At 37.0% G+C, this 20,818-nt stretch overlaps 3 protein-coding genes across 5 annotated transcripts; 2 read left to right on the forward strand and 1 right to left on the reverse strand.

Moving 5' to 3' along the window:
• Positions 1 to 1,701: 1,701 nt before the first annotated feature.
• Positions 1,702 to 4,804, forward strand: LOC126586136 (alcohol dehydrogenase 1). The gene is made up of 10 exons (XM_050250839.1): positions 1,702 to 1,867; positions 2,291 to 2,427; positions 2,657 to 2,703; positions 2,823 to 3,148; positions 3,263 to 3,345; positions 3,436 to 3,511; positions 3,619 to 3,680; positions 3,839 to 3,934; positions 4,042 to 4,203; positions 4,381 to 4,804. The coding sequence occupies exons 1-10, from the start codon at positions 1,834 to 1,836 to the stop codon at positions 4,495 to 4,497; spliced, it is 1,140 nt and encodes a 379-aa protein (XP_050106796.1). The 5' UTR covers positions 1,702 to 1,833; the 3' UTR covers positions 4,498 to 4,804.
• A 4,451-nt stretch (positions 4,805 to 9,255) lies between these two features.
• Positions 9,256 to 12,936, reverse strand: LOC126586142 (uncharacterized). 3 transcript variants are annotated; one of them, XM_050250848.1, is made up of 6 exons: positions 12,691 to 12,936; positions 11,182 to 12,493; positions 10,779 to 11,058; positions 10,097 to 10,241; positions 9,887 to 9,967; positions 9,256 to 9,785 (listed from the first exon to the last, which is right to left on the reverse strand). In XM_050250848.1, exons 4-6 carry the CDS (start codon positions 10,232 to 10,234, stop codon positions 9,357 to 9,359), a joined length of 648 nt encoding a protein of 215 aa, XP_050106805.1. In that variant the 5' UTR covers positions 10,235 to 10,241; positions 10,779 to 11,058; positions 11,182 to 12,493; positions 12,691 to 12,936; the 3' UTR covers positions 9,256 to 9,356. The 3 variants fall into 3 exon arrangements, with proteins under 3 accessions (XP_050106805.1, XP_050106804.1, XP_050106802.1); XM_050250847.1 differs by lacking the exon at positions 11,182 to 12,493; XM_050250845.1 differs by lacking the exons at positions 10,779 to 11,058; positions 11,182 to 12,493.
• A 5,489-nt stretch (positions 12,937 to 18,425) lies between these two features.
• Positions 18,426 to 19,258, forward strand: LOC126586856 (stearoyl-[acyl-carrier-protein] 9-desaturase 6, chloroplastic-like; the record flags this gene model as incomplete). Its single annotated transcript, XM_050251825.1, has 1 exon — positions 18,426 to 19,258. A coding segment is annotated over one exon (552 nt), but the record flags the coding sequence as incomplete, so codon positions are not given.
• Positions 19,259 to 20,818: the final 1,560 nt, after the last annotated feature.

The following is a 20,818-nucleotide window of genomic DNA, read 5'->3' on the forward strand; positions in this document are numbered from 1 at the left end:
CCAGCTGAGCAACCGGCTTGCCGCCAACATCACTCCTAACCCATCACTTATGTATTAAGGAGCGAGCCCTTATTCTATAAAAGGGACTCCCTCACCACCATTAGAGAGCATCGCCGCCTACTGAGCACCCGCCTCGCCGCGAGCATCAACTCTAGCCCATCATTCATGTATTGAGGAACGAGCCCTTATTCTATAAAAAGGACTCCCTCACCTTCAACACCACAAGCCGAGCCAACCAAGGCAACATAAGCCACGAGCCGAGCAGCCTCGCAGCATGTGCTACTTATAGTTGAACATCATTTCAAATTGGGCATCGCCTCATATCGAACATCAATTCAAGACAACATCTAGTTACTTCGGCCCACACATGGACTGAATTTCAAGTCTCCAGCCAAAATACTCTCTTGACTGAAGACTTGGGGGGCTACTGTTTATACCATATTTAGGGCCTCCGTATTTAGACCTCGTACAAATACTCGGGAGACTTAAATGTAATTATGTGATAAAGGAAGGGGTAAATATGTAATAAATCCTTATTCTATAAAAGGACCCATCACCCTCACAATTAGAGGAGGCCAATTCCTAAGGCTCCTCACCCCTTCTCAACGCTCTCACTCTCAAAGCTCTCTCTGCCTCAGATAAATACATAATCAGTGTGGACGTAACCCAAACCTTGGGGTGAACCATAATACATCTTGTGTTATTTACATTTCATGCAGATTCACGGCCGAATTTACATTGTTCCAAGACCTCCGGTTTTGTGCATCAACATGCTGCATTATTGTTGCTGTTTTTGATGTATATTCATTAATTAATATATGAGGAAAATAAAACCGTCTTATGCATAAATATGGGTATATTTTAAATTGTACATTTTTTTTCTCAAAAACCAAATTGAAACTGTTTGAAATTGCACCAAACCGAACCAAACGGTTTGATTTTATTTTGATTTTGACTTCAAACCGCACCGAACCGCACATCGCCCACCCCTACCCATGCCATACAATTTGAGGGAAATAGATCCTTCAGGATCCCTTCGACCCAATCATCTAATCGAGATCTTTGAAATTTGATTTAACGGCTAAAGTTATTATAATTTTTAAAATGACTCTCTGTAATCGTTGGACTAAATTTCAAGAGTCCAAATTGATTGATTGATTCGGAGATGATCCCTTTTCCAATTTGAGCACGCTTAAAGCGGTAATATGGCCCCTAAAAACAATATCCCTATGCCGCCACGTGCCTTGAAATAATCAAATGTTAGCCACGTCGCAAAATCTGGCGGAAACAAAGGCGCCGATGGTACTGAAAAGCAGAAACGGTCGTGGTCCAAATCCATTCGCGGTTTTGGTTTTACAAAACTAGAGTTTGCAAGCAATAAAAACTTCAAAAATTCAAAATTTCAAAAGTAGTTATATGATTTATTAATCAAGTAACCAAGTAAACTAAAATTTTAGATTAAATTTATAAATTATGTAATGTGTCATCAATATAAAATAAGTTTTTTAATCAATAATTTAATAATATTATCAACAATAATATCATATAATTTATAAAATATAGTTTAAATAAATAATTTTTCTATCAACTTGGATGATTTCTTAGATGCGTACACAGAATTGATCACTGAGAAGTTTGTTTGGGCTGCAAAGCTTCGGTGGAAAATGGTATTTTCGTACGTGGTTTGTTTTATTCTGTCACCAATATAAATAGTTTGCATTCACTTTCTCCTGTATCCAAAACCAAACGCACCGTCTTTTGAACATCCTCAATTATACTACTTATAGCAAAAATACATCAAACATCACAAGAAAAAGAAGCTCATCCTCTACAATGTCTACAGCTGGTCAGGTTATCAAATGCAAAGGTAAGCACCGATCATAATTGATCGATTAATTTACCGCTTTGATAGATTGTCATGTTCATCACTCTGATCATGCATGATCCTACCGCTGTTTTATTTTTCTTTTTAATATAAAGATGCTTGGGATTTTCTATTTTGTTTGAAATATTGTTTATAATTGGTAATGATGAGGATGAGGATTTGGTTTTCGTGGATTTCATGAGAAGTTAAATTTTAGTTTCGAAAATTTCGAAATTGATTAAAAAGATATTAACTTGGCAGCGGACCGAATAATCTGCTGTAATGAATTTTTGTCTCTATTTTTCGATAAATTGTAGCTTTCATTACATGTTGTCAACCTTGATCTTGTTGACGGTAATTGTGGGAAAAAATACTGATTTTATCGATGTATTTGTTGCTAATCGCGTTGGGATTTGTCGGTTGCAGCCGCGGTGGCATGGGAAGCGGGGAAGCCACTGTCAATTGAGGAAGTGGAGGTGGCACCACCGCAGAAACATGAAGTTCGCTTGAAGATCCTCTTCACCTCTCTTTGCCACACCGATGTCTACTTCTGGGAAGCCAAAGTAAAAACTTTGAATGCCATTTTCTACTTTAATATCTGCGTATCGATAACTACATCATTAAGCATGATTCTTCATATGTTTATAGTACTTAGTCCATAACTTACAATTGATTAGTGAAGTTAACCATGATTTTGAGTGCTAAATCTAATGTGATGACAAATCCTATACATGGCATTTTCGTGCTTAGAATGTCAGCTGTTGGAATTGAAACATATATGTTGTGTGACAGGGACAACAACCGCTGTTTCCTCGCATTTTTGGTCATGAAGCTGGAGGGTATGTGCATCATCTCTGAATATTAAACTACATAATTTGTAATTAACTTAGTATTTGCTTTCATTTTACGCAGTTTGTTTACTTGTCTAAATTGTGTTTGCTTAACATTTTGTGTTTAGAGTTGTGGAAAGCGTAGGTGAGGGCGTAACCGAACTCCAGCCGGGTGACCATGTCCTCCCTGTGTTCACTGGGGAGTGCAGGGAGTGCGCGCACTGTAAGTCGGAGGAAAGCAACATGTGTGATCTGCTGAGGATCAATACTGATAGGGGTACCATGATCAATGATGGCCAGTCCAGGTTCTCCAAGGATGGAAAACCAATTTATCACTTTGTAGGTACTTCTACCTTCAGTGAATACACCGTTTGTCACGTTGGCTCAGTTGCTAAGATCAACCCGGCTGCTCCCCTTGACAAAGTTTGTGTTCTTAGTTGCGGAATATGCACAGGTTCGAAAGACTTCTCCCATTTTGACAGTTAAAAACTTGGAATCAGAAATTAGGGATTTTTCAACTTTTCTTCCTGGAGTAATCAATTAATTGTTTCTGTTGGTGTATGTGAAGGTTTTGGTGCCACTGTGAATGTTGCAAAACCGAAAAAGGGTTCATCTATTGCCATCTTTGGATTGGGAGCTGTTGGTCTTGCTGTAAGTCATTCTTATTGCTCCTCTGTTATGGCTCTTTTGGATAGTTTGGAGTATTGTAATGATTTTCTTGGTCATCTTGTTACATTTTAGGCTGCTGAAGGTGCAAGGGTTTCTGGCTGTTCAAGGATCATCGGTGTTGATTTGAATCCCAGTCGCTTTGAGGAAGGTCAGTCAATATGATTATACATCTATTTAACGATTAAGGACTTAGTTACGCGTCGTCATGTCTGGTTGAGATGTCATTCGCTAAATAATTTCTATACTTTATGGCAGCCAAGAAGTTTGGGGTGAATGAATTCGTGAATCCGAAAGATCATAACAAACCTGTGCAAGAGGTTAGTTACAGAAATCTCTTTGATATATGTTTGTGTCCGATTGATTAGAGCAAAGCATTCCCGTTTCCCCCATTTGGTGCTTCTCTTATTTTCAACACTCCCATTTAGTGTTAGTGATTATCAGCTCTTAGCGACTAACATTTGAGTTTGATTAAAAGGTGATTGCTGAGATGACCAACGGCGGAGTTGATAGGAGTGTTGAGTGCACCGGAAGCATCCAGGCTATGATCTCTGCATTTGAATGTGTTCATGATGTAAGTAATTCTAAACCACTTTTTGTTGTTTAATCAGCTAAGATGCTAGAATATGCAACAACATTGCTATCAGAATATAAAATCATACTTTTTCATTCTAAATTTAGGGTTGGGGTCTCGCTGTACTTGTTGGTGTGCCAAACAAAGATGATGCATTCAAAACCCATCCAATGAATTTCTTGAACGAGAGGACTCTTAAGGGTACCTTCTATGGTAACTACAAGCCCCGCACCGATCTACCAGGTGTTGTGGAGAAGTACATGAACAAGGTATATTTCTTTTACAACCAAGTTCCCGAAACCACCCTAATTTTTCGTATTTTAAGTATAATGCCCTTTGCCTAAAGGCCTAAGCTTTTAGGTTGGATATTTCTTGTGAATTTGTTGCACAACTAGTTAGTTTCGAAACTGGCAATGTGGTAAGACTGAACTTGTTTAATCTTGCAGGAGCTGGAAGTGGAGAAATTCATCACTCATTCGGTCCCATTCGCTGAGATCAACAAAGCGTTCGACTTGATGCTTTCTGGACAGTCCATTAGGTGCATCATCTGCATGGAGAATTAGAGGAAAAAAACTAGTTTTGTTATGCAAAACTAGTTTGGTTATGGATCATCAAAGCAAAGCAATACAGTCCATTAGGTCCATTTGGTGGATCATCTGCCTGCAGAATGGAGGAATTTATATATCTATCTGATGTCTATTTGAATAAGTTTTGTTATGGATTTGAGGGTTTTTGCAAATTTGGAAAGGAGAATCAACTTACGGTAATGTTGTGCGTTTAAAAATAAATTGCTTCTGCTGTGTTGTAAGAATTACTAGTTGTGAGATAGTTTGGTAAACAATATTTTTAAAAGCACTTTTAATGTAAAAACTGTGTCTCAGTGTGGTAAGTTTGTGGTAAATCTTGATATAGAAGTGCTTTGAGTGTGTAATGACAGTCGAGAGTCGTTTGACAAAAAGAAACTATACTCTCACTACATACATTATTTTGATAAAAAAATTGTTTTACAAAATTTACAATGACACGAAAGGGTTATGGAGGGGCTGGGCCCGAGGGGGTGGTCGTGGCGTGGTGGTTGCGGGATTAGTGTGGTGGCTAGGGGAGAAGGGGTGGTGGATGGGAGGCTAACGATGAGATGGGAAGGAATGTACAGTGAAGGGAGGACAAAGACTGCCATTTTGTAAAATAAGTGAGGCCATCAGTAAGATTTTAGATGAGTCCCCTAATATTGAGATTGAAATTCAACCTCTGCAGCCGCTAGCACCAACCTCCCTGCCACCCCCTGCTACCTCAACACCAGCACCGGATGCTCCCTGGCACCGCCCGCTACCCAAAACCATAAACCCTACACCAAATCACCCAATGACCTGCTTGCTTCAGGCATAATCAAACTGAAGAACCCATTACATACCTGATCCTTGCCGCCTACTTTACCATTGCTTGAGTCGATATTATACTATCTATTTCACCCTAATCTTAGTTATAATTTATTAGTTATTTTGATAGGATTTTGATATTTTGTTATGTATTTTCAATGTAGGACATTCGACTTTCTTTGGAGTAAAATGTGATCAAATGGATGAATTTTGGAGTGGTTTTAATTGAAGGATGTTAGTGAGTCTTTCAAGATGATTGTGTCAAAAATTCAAATTTTTCTACCATGCAGGTTGACAATGGCAATGAAATAAAGGCCCAGCGCACAGTTTTCAAAGATTGACATTTTTTTACGTTTTAGGTATTTTAAAGGTCAAAATGACATATTTTGAGAAAGATTCATTCTGAGGATTTGTTAGGGACGTCTCAAGCTTTAAAAAAAAAAAAAAGACATTTTGGGACCAAATCGGAGTTGATTTGGTTGGTCAAAAGATGGATTTTCTTTGCAGTCCAAATTGCATTTTAAATATGAAACCTTTTATTTCCTAACTATCTTATTTTATTATGTTTCCTAGTTTTTAGAAGACATTTTCTAGGTAGGATTTTATTTTGTAGTAGTATAAATAAGACTATTTAACCATTAAAGGGAGAAGAGAAGAATGAAAACACTACTTTGGAGAATCCAACAATTGAAGTTTATTTTGTCACACCCCGATCCTGACATACGTCCAGGATCGACATGTGACGTCACCAAATACTCGTATATCTCACATATCCCGCCTTCGGGATATTGCAAATCACAACTCGAGAATCGAATTTCAAAGTAATTTTTCGTTTACTTTATGGCTGCATCTAACCTCCTCGTTAGATTGCCTACGTATCCTCAATAGGGATCAAGCAATTCGTAGTTCACTTATCACAAAATCAGACGTTTATTCCACTAAGTTCAAGCAGAAAAGCATAGCATTCCTCACTCATTTATTATAACCTGACAACATGTAATTCCTGGACTCAGGCTATATAACCAACCCCCATGAAAACATGATTTCTCTCCCATGCAACATATAAATCATTATGTCTCATCATGATATCGCAATTCACAACATACATCATATTTAAGAACCGACGAAACACAAAATCATTCTCTAGCCGCATTAATTAATTAATTTGATCAAAGTAACAACGATTATTTCCATATTTCTAAATTCATACCTTATGAAATCATAATCGAATCGTAGAAAATCCCGAAAGAGTCACTCAGAAGTCCAACATCTTTTCTAACTCAATTAACAAGATTCTCGAAACCATTGACACAATCATATTCACTAGTCATAAAGTTCAACGAGTCTAATCATAATTACCATAACCATAACCAACATCATCCATAATCACATCAATCCATAATGCCAACCATCACATCATCAATAACACATACAACACGTCCAAATGCGGGGCTAGAGCAACACAGCTCGGCTGAAGACTACATCTTTGGAAAAGGGGATTTTGGACCACCCAACGGAACCAAGGCACCAAAGGGGATTTCGGACCATTACTCAATGGAATCCAAATCAGGATACGATTATGGACCATCACTCAACGGAATCGCGGAGTAGAAGGGATTCCAGACCACCACTCAACGGAATCCAAATCAAGATACGATTCCGGACCATCACTCAACGGAATTCAAATCAGGATACGATTTCGGACCATCACTCAACGGAATCGCAGAGTAGAAGGGATTCCAGACCACTGCTCAACGGAATCCAACAACATCGGGTTCCTGACTACTCAATGGAAACAAAATATCCCAAGGTTTCTCATAATTACCTAGACCCGTCGCATGTGAAATAAATGCCTACATCATGGAAATGGTGCATCGGGCAAACAACAACCCGGATAAGCTGCAAAGCTCGTATAAGCGACAATAATACAAAGTATGTGACAATAATGATAAAACCAACCATCAATCACAGTTTATAAACTTTGAATATAAATAATTCATAAGAAATTAATACCAAACCTTTGCAACCATCAATCACACATACATCCAACTGCTTTTCTAGATCAAACTCAAAGTTCTCGAAGCCAAAATTCACGGATACACTCAAAACTAGAGCTAGAGAGACGTCGTTCGGCCGAAGCCTACGCAAGTAACCAAATAGGAAGTGGCCCCCCAAAGCGGATCAACCAAGCAGAGCCACCCCTGAGAAAGTACCAAGTAGGTAGTGACCCCCCAACGCGGATTAACCAAGCAGAGTCACTCCTACAACTATTGGGACGTGATCACCCAATGCGGATTAACCAAGCATGATCACCCCTAAATTTGTATGGCGATACCTAGGATATAAGGATCGCCCAACTCGAATTAACCAAGCGCGATCCACAAATAGTATGGTCCCCTAACGTGGATTAACCAAGCAGGACCATCCATGTACCGTTGCTACGTGGTGCAGCCTCGGTGTCACCTAACCCCGTGACACTAGGGTAACGATCCCCTACTAGCCCTCGCATTTCTCAACATTTCAAATGTATATTTATGACACAATTCATAAACATTTCAATATGCACTTCAAATCACCTTTTCACAAATATTACCAAACCATGAATCAATTCACATTTGATAAAATAGATTGATGGCCAATTATAAAAGAATCACATTTTCATAAAAAAAACACATATATGAAACCAAGTCACTTTTTCATACTAGTAACCATACATATTATTTCTCATCTAAGCAATCAACATCGTAAGGTTCTATTCCTATGCTTCATAACCTTCTTTCTCTATCCTTTAATAAACCAACGTAAAGTTAATGGTTTTCAACTTAAAACACTGCCTCTTCACTTTTGCCACTACCCCTTTTTGACAAGTATATGCGGCAAATATATATATATTAAGAGAAATTGGTTCGTTTACTAATAATTTGAATATAAATACTAGTAAACAATATAAACTCTTAAACCCCAACCAAAAGCACTCAAATAAGCACAAAATTAACAAGGATGTTATTTCAATTAGAATTCCCTTCTAGGTCTAGATGCTTGGTAACGAAAGAAGCATTTCATATAACAGAACTCTGAATCCATAAGGTAATACCATTTACTTGTTAATCGATATAACAAAATAGTGGTTTGGTTTAACTCAATTTAATAACCTTATCAATAATAGAACTTAATAAGGATCCGCATTAACATTTGGTTGTTTACTAACAATTAAGTTTCAGCATCCACATACAACAATTTCATAGAACAAACTAAGCGTAAGTTCTCTTGGGTATTAAATCAAGCACCTTGCAAGCATACTTGAATTTATCTACTCAACCAAAAATATCCACTTGGCAGACCCACAGTTTCACACTCTTCAGCACCCAAAAATATCAATAACCACAATCATACAGATCAATAGAATTCTAAATTTATAAAAAAAAACCTCACCACTAGCTAGCACCCTTGGTTGTTGTTGTTGTTGCAATTGGATGACCACCGCTGCAAATTGAAGCGAGATTCTCCCTTTGCAACTCTGCCTCAGAGCAAAAGTGAGAGTATGGACTTCCCCCCTCAATATTTTACAATTATGGGGATTTAAGTTTTTTGAGAATCCTTTTCCTTCTTGAGACTTGGAGTCGATGAGATCATCTGGGAGTAGAAAATAGAGAGAGTTCCAAAGAGTTCCTCCCCTTATTTTCTGATTGGTCCACAAATATTACTCACCTCTCACTAGTACAAAAAATACTTTGCGCGACGTAGGACCATCGTCGCGCAAAGTCAAAAATACGTCGCCCAAAAATTAGCCAAACGAACCTTCGTCGCGCAAAGGCAGAAGGAAGGGTTTGCGCGACGTAGATCCCTGCGTCGCGCAAAGTTTTATTTATTTATTTTTTTTTATCATTTATATTTATTTTTTTAATTTTTAATAAATATTATAATTAAATTCTAAAAAATAATTAATAAACCAAGAAAAAGTAAATAATTATAGAATATATGAAAATGTATGTTTGTCCGAACAAAAAAATAAAAAACTACAAGTTTTCTAAGTTTAATACATCATGCTACTCGGTATCGTCTGGGCAAAATGGCTGGGAAGTCGAAGGTGGAGCAACATTAGGTGCTGGCATCGTCGGGATTTGGAGGCCGGACATCGCTAAGGCCTGAACAATCATATTCATCCTCTCGTCCTGGGCCCTAATGTGGTCGCCCTGGGCCGCAACCTGACCTCTTAGGGTTGTCACTTCCTCCTTCAAGGAATTGACCTCTCCTATGGACAATCTGGAAGAAGAGGCACCCGTTTCACGAACCCCTGCCTTCCCCGTACACCGAACAACCTTACCATGACGACGACCGAACTTCTGATCCAAGACCTCAGTCACAATTTGAACATCTGCATCCTTGGGTACAATGACGTCCTCGATCGGGGTGTCTGGGGGAAGCTGCGATGTTGCTTCTTGGAGAATAGCATTGCTCTTTTCCACCATATCATCCTGTAATAATAAAGAAAAAACATATAATGTTTAATAACAAAATATAAATAATATTTGAACGATTCATAAAAATAAGAAAAATAACAATTACATATACTTACATAAAGCTGGTCACTGTTCTCATTGTTGGGATGAACGTAAACATGCTTGAACAGGTCAATATGTGGGAACTTAGAACCCTCCTAAAGAAAAAAAAACATTAAGAAAATTTTATTAATCAATAATATAAAATAAATTGTATAAAATTTCAAAATTAATATACTTTTACCTCACGTCAATAATATAAAAAAAAACGTTGATGATACGAGCACCTGGGACGTTGTAGGAGTAGCCTCCGTAAGGGGTGTAGGCTCCCCAATCAACGGAGCACTCACGCTTGGAGCACTAGATGTTGATAATGCAGGAGCTGCATTGGACACACTCCGACGACGAGTGATCAACTGCGACATCTATACACTTTATGAACCATAAAAATATAACATTAGAAACTAATCCTTTCTTGCATTTGAAACTAATAAAATAGCAACCAAAGTAATATAAGTAATTAGAGCAATAATGGTGATTCCAGAAAATGGTACTAAAAATTTAAAACGCAGTCGCATTTATATGTTTCTTTGCAAAATGATAAATTGAAATGGCAGGCATTTCATCATAATTAAGCTCATCTAAATATTAAATCCAAATATGAACCTCAACAAAGGTTTCTTCGCAACATAATTTGGACTTCAAACATAAGATGATGGCTGCAAGGAATAACTCTACACACCCACTTCACACTCTTTCACTGAGTCATGAGTACACTTATGAACACAGAATTTTTTTTCATTTTTTTTCTTCTGTTTTAACAGATTAATATTGAGAGGACAAAATGGATTGGAATGCAGAAGGACAAAAGCTAATAAATAGTGTTCTTGATACTTACTTACTGCTTAGCAACAGCACAACTAATAAAAAGGTTCAGCATACAACCCTAGTGAAAATAGGATCGTTTACCGATTCATAACTAACTCCGTTGACCGATTCTCAACTTGTTTGCAGCACAAATCAAGTTCTTCAACATCGAAACCATTTTCTTCAAATAAGCTCATCAATAACTCATTAGAAAAGTAAAAAGCGTGCTGGAAAATAAAAAGGGATCACAACCAAGCTTGTCAACCAAGAAAAAAGTAAAAAGTAGCTCAATGTACGAGCGTGTGCTAGTAAAACTTTCAGTGCCATCACCCCTGACATAAAAGATTTCACTTATCTTTTGGTCCTTGCAATTCAATCTTTCCTGTCAATTACCATTACATTAACAAAGAAGTAAACTTTAATATCTTGTAACCATCTTTCAAAGGAGGAACAAATCAATCTATAATAAGGATGAACTTCAAAATACACACACATATATATGAACCTGAGCAAGGTCACCAGTAGCAGAGTCACGAAACAGCACACAAAGGTTTCTTCGCAACATAATTTGGACTTCAATGGCAGGCATTTCATCATAATTAAGCTCATCTAAATATTAAATCCAAATATGAACCTCAACAAAGGTTTCTTCGCAACATAATTTGGACTTCAAACATAAGATGATGGCTGCAAGGAATAACTCTACACACCCACTTCACACTCTTTCACTGAGTCATGAGTACACTTATGAACACAGAATTTTTTTCATTTTTTTTCTTCTGTTTTAACAGATTAATATTGAGAGGACAAAATGGATTGGAATACAGAAGGACAAAAGCTAATAAATAGTGTTCTTGATACTTACTTACTGCTTAGCAACAGCACAACTAATAAAAAGGTTCAGCACGATAATACTATCGGGATCTCCTCAATGACAACCCCGTTAGCGACTCCAAAACTCAGTGCAGAAACTTAATAATTTGTACGACAAGATTTGTAGCCCGGGACACTAGCCAAGGTGTTTGTTCATGTTTAAGTTTGGTAAGCTGATTGACAACTGATGGTTTACCAGGAATCACTAAAGGGGGTGAACAATAAACAATCCCGGTATTCTGCTTCCAACAATTTTTCGGAACAAAACACGACACAAGTGTAGACATAGAAACAAGGAGATGAACTCCAAACAGGATACAAGGACAAGAATATATCACAGCTTCACTCGTTGCAACATACGGGAACCACATCTATCCCTATTAAAGGTGGCCCAACGTGGCTCAATACTTACTGCCATCAAATTAAATACATGGAATACAAAGGTGTTAAAGAAACAAAATTTATCTTGTAAACTATACCTAAATATGTAGGACTATAAGCTATTAATTAACATAGATGTGGTAATCAAGTTAATAAGCTAGAGAGAATACCACTAAACAAAAGAACAGAAAAACACAAAACCACCTTTCTCCAATAAGTAGTTTTAATAGACATAATCAAGCCATCTTATTCACATCGGATTAAAGAACTTGCAATGATCATAATCACCATGAAGCCAATGCCAGCAATCTCCATAAAAATTTGTAGAAAACTGAAATGGTATTATGTGTTTATGTAAAGGATACTAATCATACTCACCCTGGGGTTTAAAGTTAAATACAGGAGGAAGAAATGCAGCAAGGACAACTCTGTTCCACTAAGGGTCAGTGGTCCAGTTGTTGGGGTTTAAAGTTAAATACAGGAGGAAGAAATAAATAACAAGCCTCATGGCAGCAACAATTTGCAAGTTTAGATGGCAACTCGGCATTCACAGCGTCTGATTCCTAGATTTTAAGTTGTAAATAAGTTATTATAACTATACATTCGCTACAGAAATCTAAATACTTTGAAATAAATATGGGATTATAGGAATGACGGGATTCGCGTCGGCTGCATCTCAAACTAATGTATTACAGAATTAGAGAAATTTGGTAACAGATAAATTTGTGGCAAAAACCCATCGAAAATCAAAAACCCTTACCTTGATTTTGGGACTTGATTCGCGTCGGCTTCGAGATTCCCGTGGTGGCCTGTTGTTTGGGTTCAAGGTCTGGGTTCGACAACCCAAGAGGAAAGACAGGATTTGGGGTCAACGGGGAAAGAAATAGGGAAAGAAAGAGAGGGGGATTTGGGGTCTAAGAGGAAAAAAAAAAGGGAGGGTTCAAGATTTGGGAGGGAGGGTTCAAGATCTGGGATCTACGGGGATAATTGAAAAAAGAGCGCCCATTTTTCACTGTTGTACCGCCAAATTTATCACAACTTGCGCGACGTAGTTATACAATTTGACGTCGCGCAAAGTGGTTTTGCTTGCGCGACGTACACATAAAGGGGTCGCGCAAAGTATTTTTTCAAAAAACAAAATTATTATAAAAATTACTGAAAATATGATTTTCCTCCTTTCAAAATTAATTTTTTTTTTAAATAAACCACACAAAAATATATTTTGCTAACAAAAACCCACAATAATTATATATATATATATATATATATATATATATCATTCAATTTCTTAAGTGTTATAAGTACAAAATAAATAAATTAAAATCTACTTTGTAAATATATATATCATTGAACTTGATGGGATACGCATTGTACGAAACTAGTTTCAATGATCTAACCGTCAAACTTGTTTGTAAATGCTTCGAGATCGCATACACCAAAAATTGCAAAAAACAAACATATAGAGATTAAGTAACGGGACAAAACATTTCAACGGATATAAACGAAAAATCACGATTTAACGGTTAATTTAACTCCGATTTTGATGAATTTTTACAGCCACACTCTTTAACCCTATATCAATACAATCAACTAATTCGATCGTCAATTTAAAACATTGACACAAGTGGATACCACAAAATCTTATGTTATACTTAATAAAAGTAAAATAAACTTCAAGTGTCAGTGAATCTAATGTTTTGATGGGATACGTATTGTACGAAACTAGTTTCAACGATCCAACCGTCAAACTTGTTTGTATATGCTTTGAGATCGTATACGCCAAAAATCATTAAAAAAAAAATCAGAGATCAAGTAATGGGACAAAACATTTCAACGGATATAAACGAAAAATCACGATTTAACGGTTATTTTAACTCCGATCTTGATGACTTTTTATAGCTGCGCTCTTTAACCTTATATGCATACAATCAACCAATCCGATCGTAATTTGAAACATTGGCACAAGTGGATACCATAAAATCTTATGTTATACTTAATGAAAGTATAAATAAACTTCAAGTGTTAGTGAATCTAATGTTTTGATGGGATACGCATTGTACGAAACTAGTTTCAACGATCAAACCGTCAAACTTGTTTGTATATGCTTCGAGATCGTATACGCCAAAAATCGTAAAAAAAAAACATTAAGAGATCAAGTAATGGGACAAAACATTTCAACGGATATAAACGAAAAATCACGATTTAACGGTTATTTTAACTCCGATTTTGATGATTTTTTACAACTACGCTCTTTTACCCTATATGAATACAATCAACCAATCCGATCGTCAATTTAAAACATTGACACAAGTGGATACCACAAATCTTATGTTATACTTGATGAAAGTATAAATAAACTTTAAGTGTTAGTGAATCTAATGTTTTGATGGGATACGCATTGTACGAAACTAGTTTCAACGATCCAACCATCAAACTGGTTTGTATATGCTTCGAGATCATATACGCCAAAAATCGAAAAAAAATAAAATTCAGAGATCAAGTAATGGGACAAAACATTTCAACGGATATAAACGAAAAATCACTATTTAACGGTTATTTTAACTCTGATCTTGATGATTTTTTATAGCTACGCTCTTTAACCTTATATGCATACAATCAACCAATCCGATCGTCAATTTGAAACATTGACACAAGTGGATACCATAAAATCTTATGTTATACAACTACACTCTTTAACCCTATATGAATACAATGAACTAATTTGATCGTCAATTTCAAATATTTACACAAGTGGATACCACAAAAGAAAAAGGCAATACAAGAACCCCAAAAGAAAATCAAAAGGGGACAAAAAAATAAAAAACAAAAAGAAGACTTTGCACGACGTAGGTACTCATACGTCGCGCAAAGTCTTCTTTATTTTTAATTTTTTAATTTTTTATTATATGGAGATTAAATCTCTACCTTTCATTTCTACCACTGACTCTCGCCTCCTTTCTCAACTTGTCCAGGATCTATCATTCTCTCTTAAGATGGATCCATCATTTCTGAAGATGGGACTCTCGCCTGCCACCGCTTCCTCAGCGCCTACTCCACCGCGCACTCCTCCTTTCGTTGAAGCTACGGTGGTCTTCATCGGCGCTACCACTACGGTGCCACAACTCGATCCCGACTATCAGGTCAACTCGCCCGTTCGACGACGACGGTTACCTGAGCTACGACCCCCGACTCTTCTCCCAGCGATTCGAATCCTTCGTCGACTCCGAGTCGCTCAAGGACTCCGCCACTGATTCCCTAATATTCCACGGCTCCGCCGCAGACGACGCTTTCGAAGAGAGAGATAGGCGATGGAGGTAGCTGTTGCAACTGGATATGCAGTTTCTGCCTCCCAACCTAATCAAATGAAAAAAAAAGTTATTGACTTTGCGCGACGCATGCCCACCTACGTCGCGCAAAACAACTTTGCGCGACGTAGGCGGGCATGCGTCGCGCAAAGTTGGGAAAAAGCGGTAGATTCTTTTGGTTTAGCGCCAAAATTTTGCGCGATGAAGGACGGCGTCGCGCAAGTTTTCGTCGCGCAAACGTGTTTTTGTACTAGTGTCTCCTCGGCCCAATTTCCCACATGGTGGGGGGGGGGTTTAACTCATTTAAAAACTATAGTTTAGTAGAACAACTTCACATGTCCGTAACTATACCTTTATAATCCGGACTCACAAACGGCTTTCGCTTATGCGCTCGTGGCTTTAAGATCTATTCGAAAATATAAATCGTGACCTCGAAAGGTCTACGGATTTTAGATAATTAATTTCCAAACTTCTACCCTCATAACTAGTTTAATTAAAACCTAATTTCAAATAAATTAATATAAATTCCCGAAAAATAATATAAAACCTCAATAATACAAATACGTAGATTATAACAGTGAAATCCAGGGACAGGATTTCACATATTTTGAAGGGCTTTTCTATCCATATTCCTAATAATATTTTGTTTTATAATTGTTTGTAACTAGTTTCGTTTGTTAGGTGTTTTCTATTCATTTCAAACACACAAAAATGGAAAAGGATCCTCGTCGGATCATTTTCCTAGTGATCCTAGGAATTCCTTAATCGTGACCGTTCATTGTACATCGTGTGGTCAGTTTTCGTCAAGTACTATTTATATTTAATTTTAAATTTTAAAGCTTGAAATGATTTCTGACCACACGATGCACGATAAACGGTCACGATCACGGGATCTATAAGATCCCAGGAGAAGATCCTTTTCCCACAGAAATCAACTTTCCATTTCTCCCTTTCTACCACTGCGCCCTTGGGTTTTCAAAACCAACAGTTTCCCTAAATTCTTAAAATGACAGATTGCTCTTTTCATATTATTTCTACGCAGTACTACAATCTAGTAGTATTCTTCTTCATTTAAAAGTGGAAAATCCTAGGTTCAAATCTCTAGATAGTGAATTCGATATCAAATTCGATAAACGGTTCTCGTGGGGATATGGTACTCGGAAGATAGCTTATATGGTAAAACAATTCAGATTTAAACTTTTGTGATGAAGTTTGTTAGAAATTAAATTCAAAAGCAAAATTTCTATTACTTTCTCTGTTAAACTTTTTTTTTTTTTTAATGAAGAGAAATATCTAGTTTCATAGACATGTAGCAAGCTCCCTTTGCCAAGGGATCTGGCTTAAAATCTTCTTTGCTTCATCCTTGCTGTAGACTGCCTCGCGGATAAAGTTTCTTGCTATGTGTCTGACGATGGTGCTGCCATGCTTACTTTTGAATCTCTTGCCGAGACATCTGAATTTCCAAGAAAGTGGGTACCATTCTGCAAGAAATTTTTTATTGAACCACATGCATAAGTTTTCCTTCTCACAAAACATTGACTACTTGAAGGACGAAGTGCAACAATCTTTTGTGAAGAAGCGCAGACCGATGAAAGTAAGTAGCCGAAGCTTCTTCTAGTTATTTATGCTAAAACTGAGTTTTTGGGTTATTGTTTATCTATAGTGTCCGGACAGATTTGCCCTCATAACTCTCATTTGTTTCCATCTGTCTTGCTTGGTTAACGCAATGAAGAGACATTTTAGCCTATGTTTTCCATGTGTCCCCATCGTTATTCTGTCGATTTCAACAGTCTTCTTCGCTCTTAGGGTTTTCTTCCTTCGTTGTCTTTCCTGATTTGGGTTTTGCTGTTTTTGTTTTGCTCCTTCTTACTTCTAATCATGTGTTTCTTTTTTGTGGTCGTTGTTTCTTTCGTGGAAAGACTACGTGGTTTTCGTTGTTTAAGGGATTTGATTTTCTCTGCAATTTTTCATTGAGGGTCGTTGTGCATTTGTTTAAACCTAGGTTTTTTTGTGGAAACTGATAAATTTGTTTCCGGGCCTTCCAAAGTTGTGGGCGGGGGAATACAATCCATTGTGTTTGTCTTCTTTTTTTTTCCGTCTGGGATTTCCTGTTTCTGTCCCAAATTTTGGCTGATTTTTAGCCCAGTTTGCAGGTGGCGTTTTCCAGATAGCTGCGCGAGGGCTTTTACTCAGGCAATGTATATTTTAAATAATTGTTTTTGGGTTTTTGTTTGGGTTTTTGGATTTTTATCGATTTGGAGAAACCCTCACGATTTGGATTTGCAGTGCGTTGCAGTGTTGTCGTGGATTTGGGGGCTAAAAGCGGATTCTTTCTTTGCTGTTGTCCATTAACAAATCTGAAATTTTCCGAGAACTGTAACTGTTGTTTTGGGTATGGTTTCCTGCGTCTACTTCTTGATGATTCTGTTTGTATTTCTTATTTGGTTCACTGGAATTTGTGGATTGTATTCCCCAGACCACAACTTTGGAAGGCCTGGAAACCAATTTATTGGTTTCCACAAAAAACGCTAGGTTTAAACAGATGCACAACGGCCTTCAACGACAAATCGCAGAGAAAATCAAATCCCCTAAACAACGAAAACCACGCAGTCTTTAAGCGAAAGAAACAACGATCACCAAAGAGAAACACATGATTAGAAGTAAGAAGGAGCAAAACAAAAAAAAGAAAAGAAAAACCCAAATCAAGAAAGACAACGAAGAAAGAAAACCCTAAGTAGCTAAGAAGACTGTCGAATTAGACGAAATAACGATGGGGGACGTATGGAAAACAAAGGCAAAAATGTCTCTTCACTAAGCCAGCCAAGCAAGACAGATAGAAACAAATGAGAGTTGCGAGGGCAAATTCGTCGGGACACTATAGATAAACAGTAACTCAAAAATTGGGTATAATTTTTTTTTTTTTGTAATTGTCTAAATTGCAATTATAGTTATTCGTAATAATTCTCTTTAGTTTTTTTTTTTTGTTTGTTAAATTTTAGGATATAAGGACAGAGAACAATCCCTATTTGGAGAGATAGTGTGATCGGTACACGGGTGGTACATTACGTGTCACTATACAAATAATAGAAAATGTGTGCTAAAAAGTTAATAACTTAAAAAATAAAATTTCCTACTACTCCTATTAAAACATGTGGTGTATCACTTGTATTCCCGTCACAACTAAAAATTTATCCCCTACTTGGCGTTCGTGTACACGTCGTTCCGAGAGCGAGCCACGTTCGTATCGCATGGCAACACAGCTCGGCTCGCCAAAGAGGGCGACGATCCAGCGTGCATTTGCGGCACCATTACATCCGACGAGAGGCTCCACGAGAATGCCTACTACTCCTACTCCAAGATCATAAAGAAGCTCATCGAAGTGGATCCCGCCAGAGCAATGGTGGCGATCGGTGACATGATGCGGAAGAAGATCACGATGCCGACGCACCTTATGTACGACGGGGAAGATCCGAACATATTCGAGCACTTCGCGGTGGTGGCTCAGCGGATCAGCGTGTACACAGCAGACTATTACGCGGATATCTTGGAGTTTTTTATCAGACGGTGGAAGTTGGTGAAGCGGGAGGGATTAACGGCGGAGGGTGCAAGTGCACAGGATTTCTTCTGTGGGCTGGCACCGAGGATTATAAGGCTTCAGGAACGGGCGGATGAGCGAGCACGGAAGATGGGTCCGCAACCGGCTAAGTTTAGCTGGATGTTTAATAAAGAGGTGGCCTTGTAATCATTTCATCCATAATAATGCTACTAAAAATGGGGTTGTGTTGTAAAATCAGTGTATAGTGGAACATAAAGTAAATAAGACACAATATTTATGAGATTCTTCTATAGTTAGTATGACTGGAGTACGTCATCGGGACAACAATGATGCTTTCATTTATAATCTAGAATAATAAGAATACAAAAGATAGCTCTCTCTATTCTCTTCTCTCTTCTCTCTTCTTTCTCTCTTTTCTTTCATCTTTCTTCCTCTCTTTTCTTTCATCTTTCTTCCTCTTTCTTTCTTCCTTGCCGTGTCTTTAGTGTGCATCCTCCTCCTTTACCTCTCATTCATTTTATAGGCACAATTTAATGGGGATGATGAGGCATGAGTTGGCAAAGCATGTGTTGTTTCAAGATGGTGGAAGTCCATGAGATGGCAAAGGAATCATTCATGTGACCAAATAATTTGGCTTCAATTTTCTTCTTTTATTGGCTAATCTTTCGCTTTGGTCGTATATTGTAGTTTTTTTTTTTTTAATATTGCCGTTGTGGACATCTAAATTGAAGTGATGTGTATATTTGACGTTAATTAATGAATTTATCTTCTTGAATCAATAATTAATTGTTGAAATATCCCACATCAACCGCACTTCAAAGAAAAGAAGACTTTATATATCATAATTCCACTCCAACCAATACCAAGATTTTTTGTGATAAAACCCTACATTTGACGGATTGTACATGTGGTAATTACCAAGTTGGGGATAATATTTGTGTTGTTGGAATAGGCATTTGACCCGTTTCTTTGATAATTCTACATTAATGAATATCTCCTTCAATATTTGATTGTTTGTATGCATCATTTGTTACATGAATTGATATCTTATAAATAAGTGGTCTCTCTAGCATTACTATTTTGTAATCATGTTAATGATATATTTGGAAACTGTTGAGTTTTGAATGTGTTGAGCAATATAGCAAGTTATACTATTTATCAAATGTTTCATACGACATTAGTATCTCCTTTTAAATATAAGTAGGGTACACTAGTACAAGTTGGTCCTACTTTGTATTAGAGATATGATTTAAAATTACAAATGTAGTATGGAAAATATGTCAGAGTTCATTAATTGTTATCACAGTAGCTTAAATGGTCTTCAAATCAAATTATTTTTTACTAAAAATGATCGTTAGATGATAATACAAACTTTAATAGTTTGTTCACATTGAAATATAAAAATTAAGGGTCATTTTGGTTCTGGTCCCTAATCAACCTAATTATTAGACTGAAACCTTGTTTGTTTATGAAATTTAAGAAATTTAAATAATATTTTTAAAATTTAAGAAACATAAAAATTAAGGGTCATTTATGCATTTAATGTCCCACAAATTTAAATAATATTTTTAAAATAGAATAAATGATGTAGGCCTATTTGATTGAACGATCCAGGGTTTAGAGAGAGAGGCGGCCGGCCACTATTAGAGAGAAGAGAGATTGATTTAATTGTGAGGTGTGTTTGATTCACCTCATTGTGCCTTTATTTATAGTAGTAGGAAGGGTAAAACCTTTCCCTTTAGGATTACAACATTTAATAGGTAATCTAATCCTAATAGGAATATAAGATACATTTCCAGATTCCCTAAGATTTACACAGTCACATTCATATTCTAAATATGACTGCAACACTCCCCCTTGAGTGTGTAAATACTCAACAAACCATCGCATCAGATCTTCAGCAGATAAGGTAGAATAGTTGATGAAGTCATCGGCACAACGGGTGATCGCAAGTCTCAAATTTACTTTGAATTATGCATTTGCAAAAACTCACAAAAACCTTGCTATGGTAAAACCCAAGATAGGTA

This window comes from Malus sylvestris, chromosome 10 (assembly GCF_916048215.2).
Source record: "Malus sylvestris chromosome 10, drMalSylv7.2, whole genome shotgun sequence".
NCBI lineage: Eukaryota > Viridiplantae > Streptophyta > Magnoliopsida > Rosales > Rosaceae > Malus > Malus sylvestris.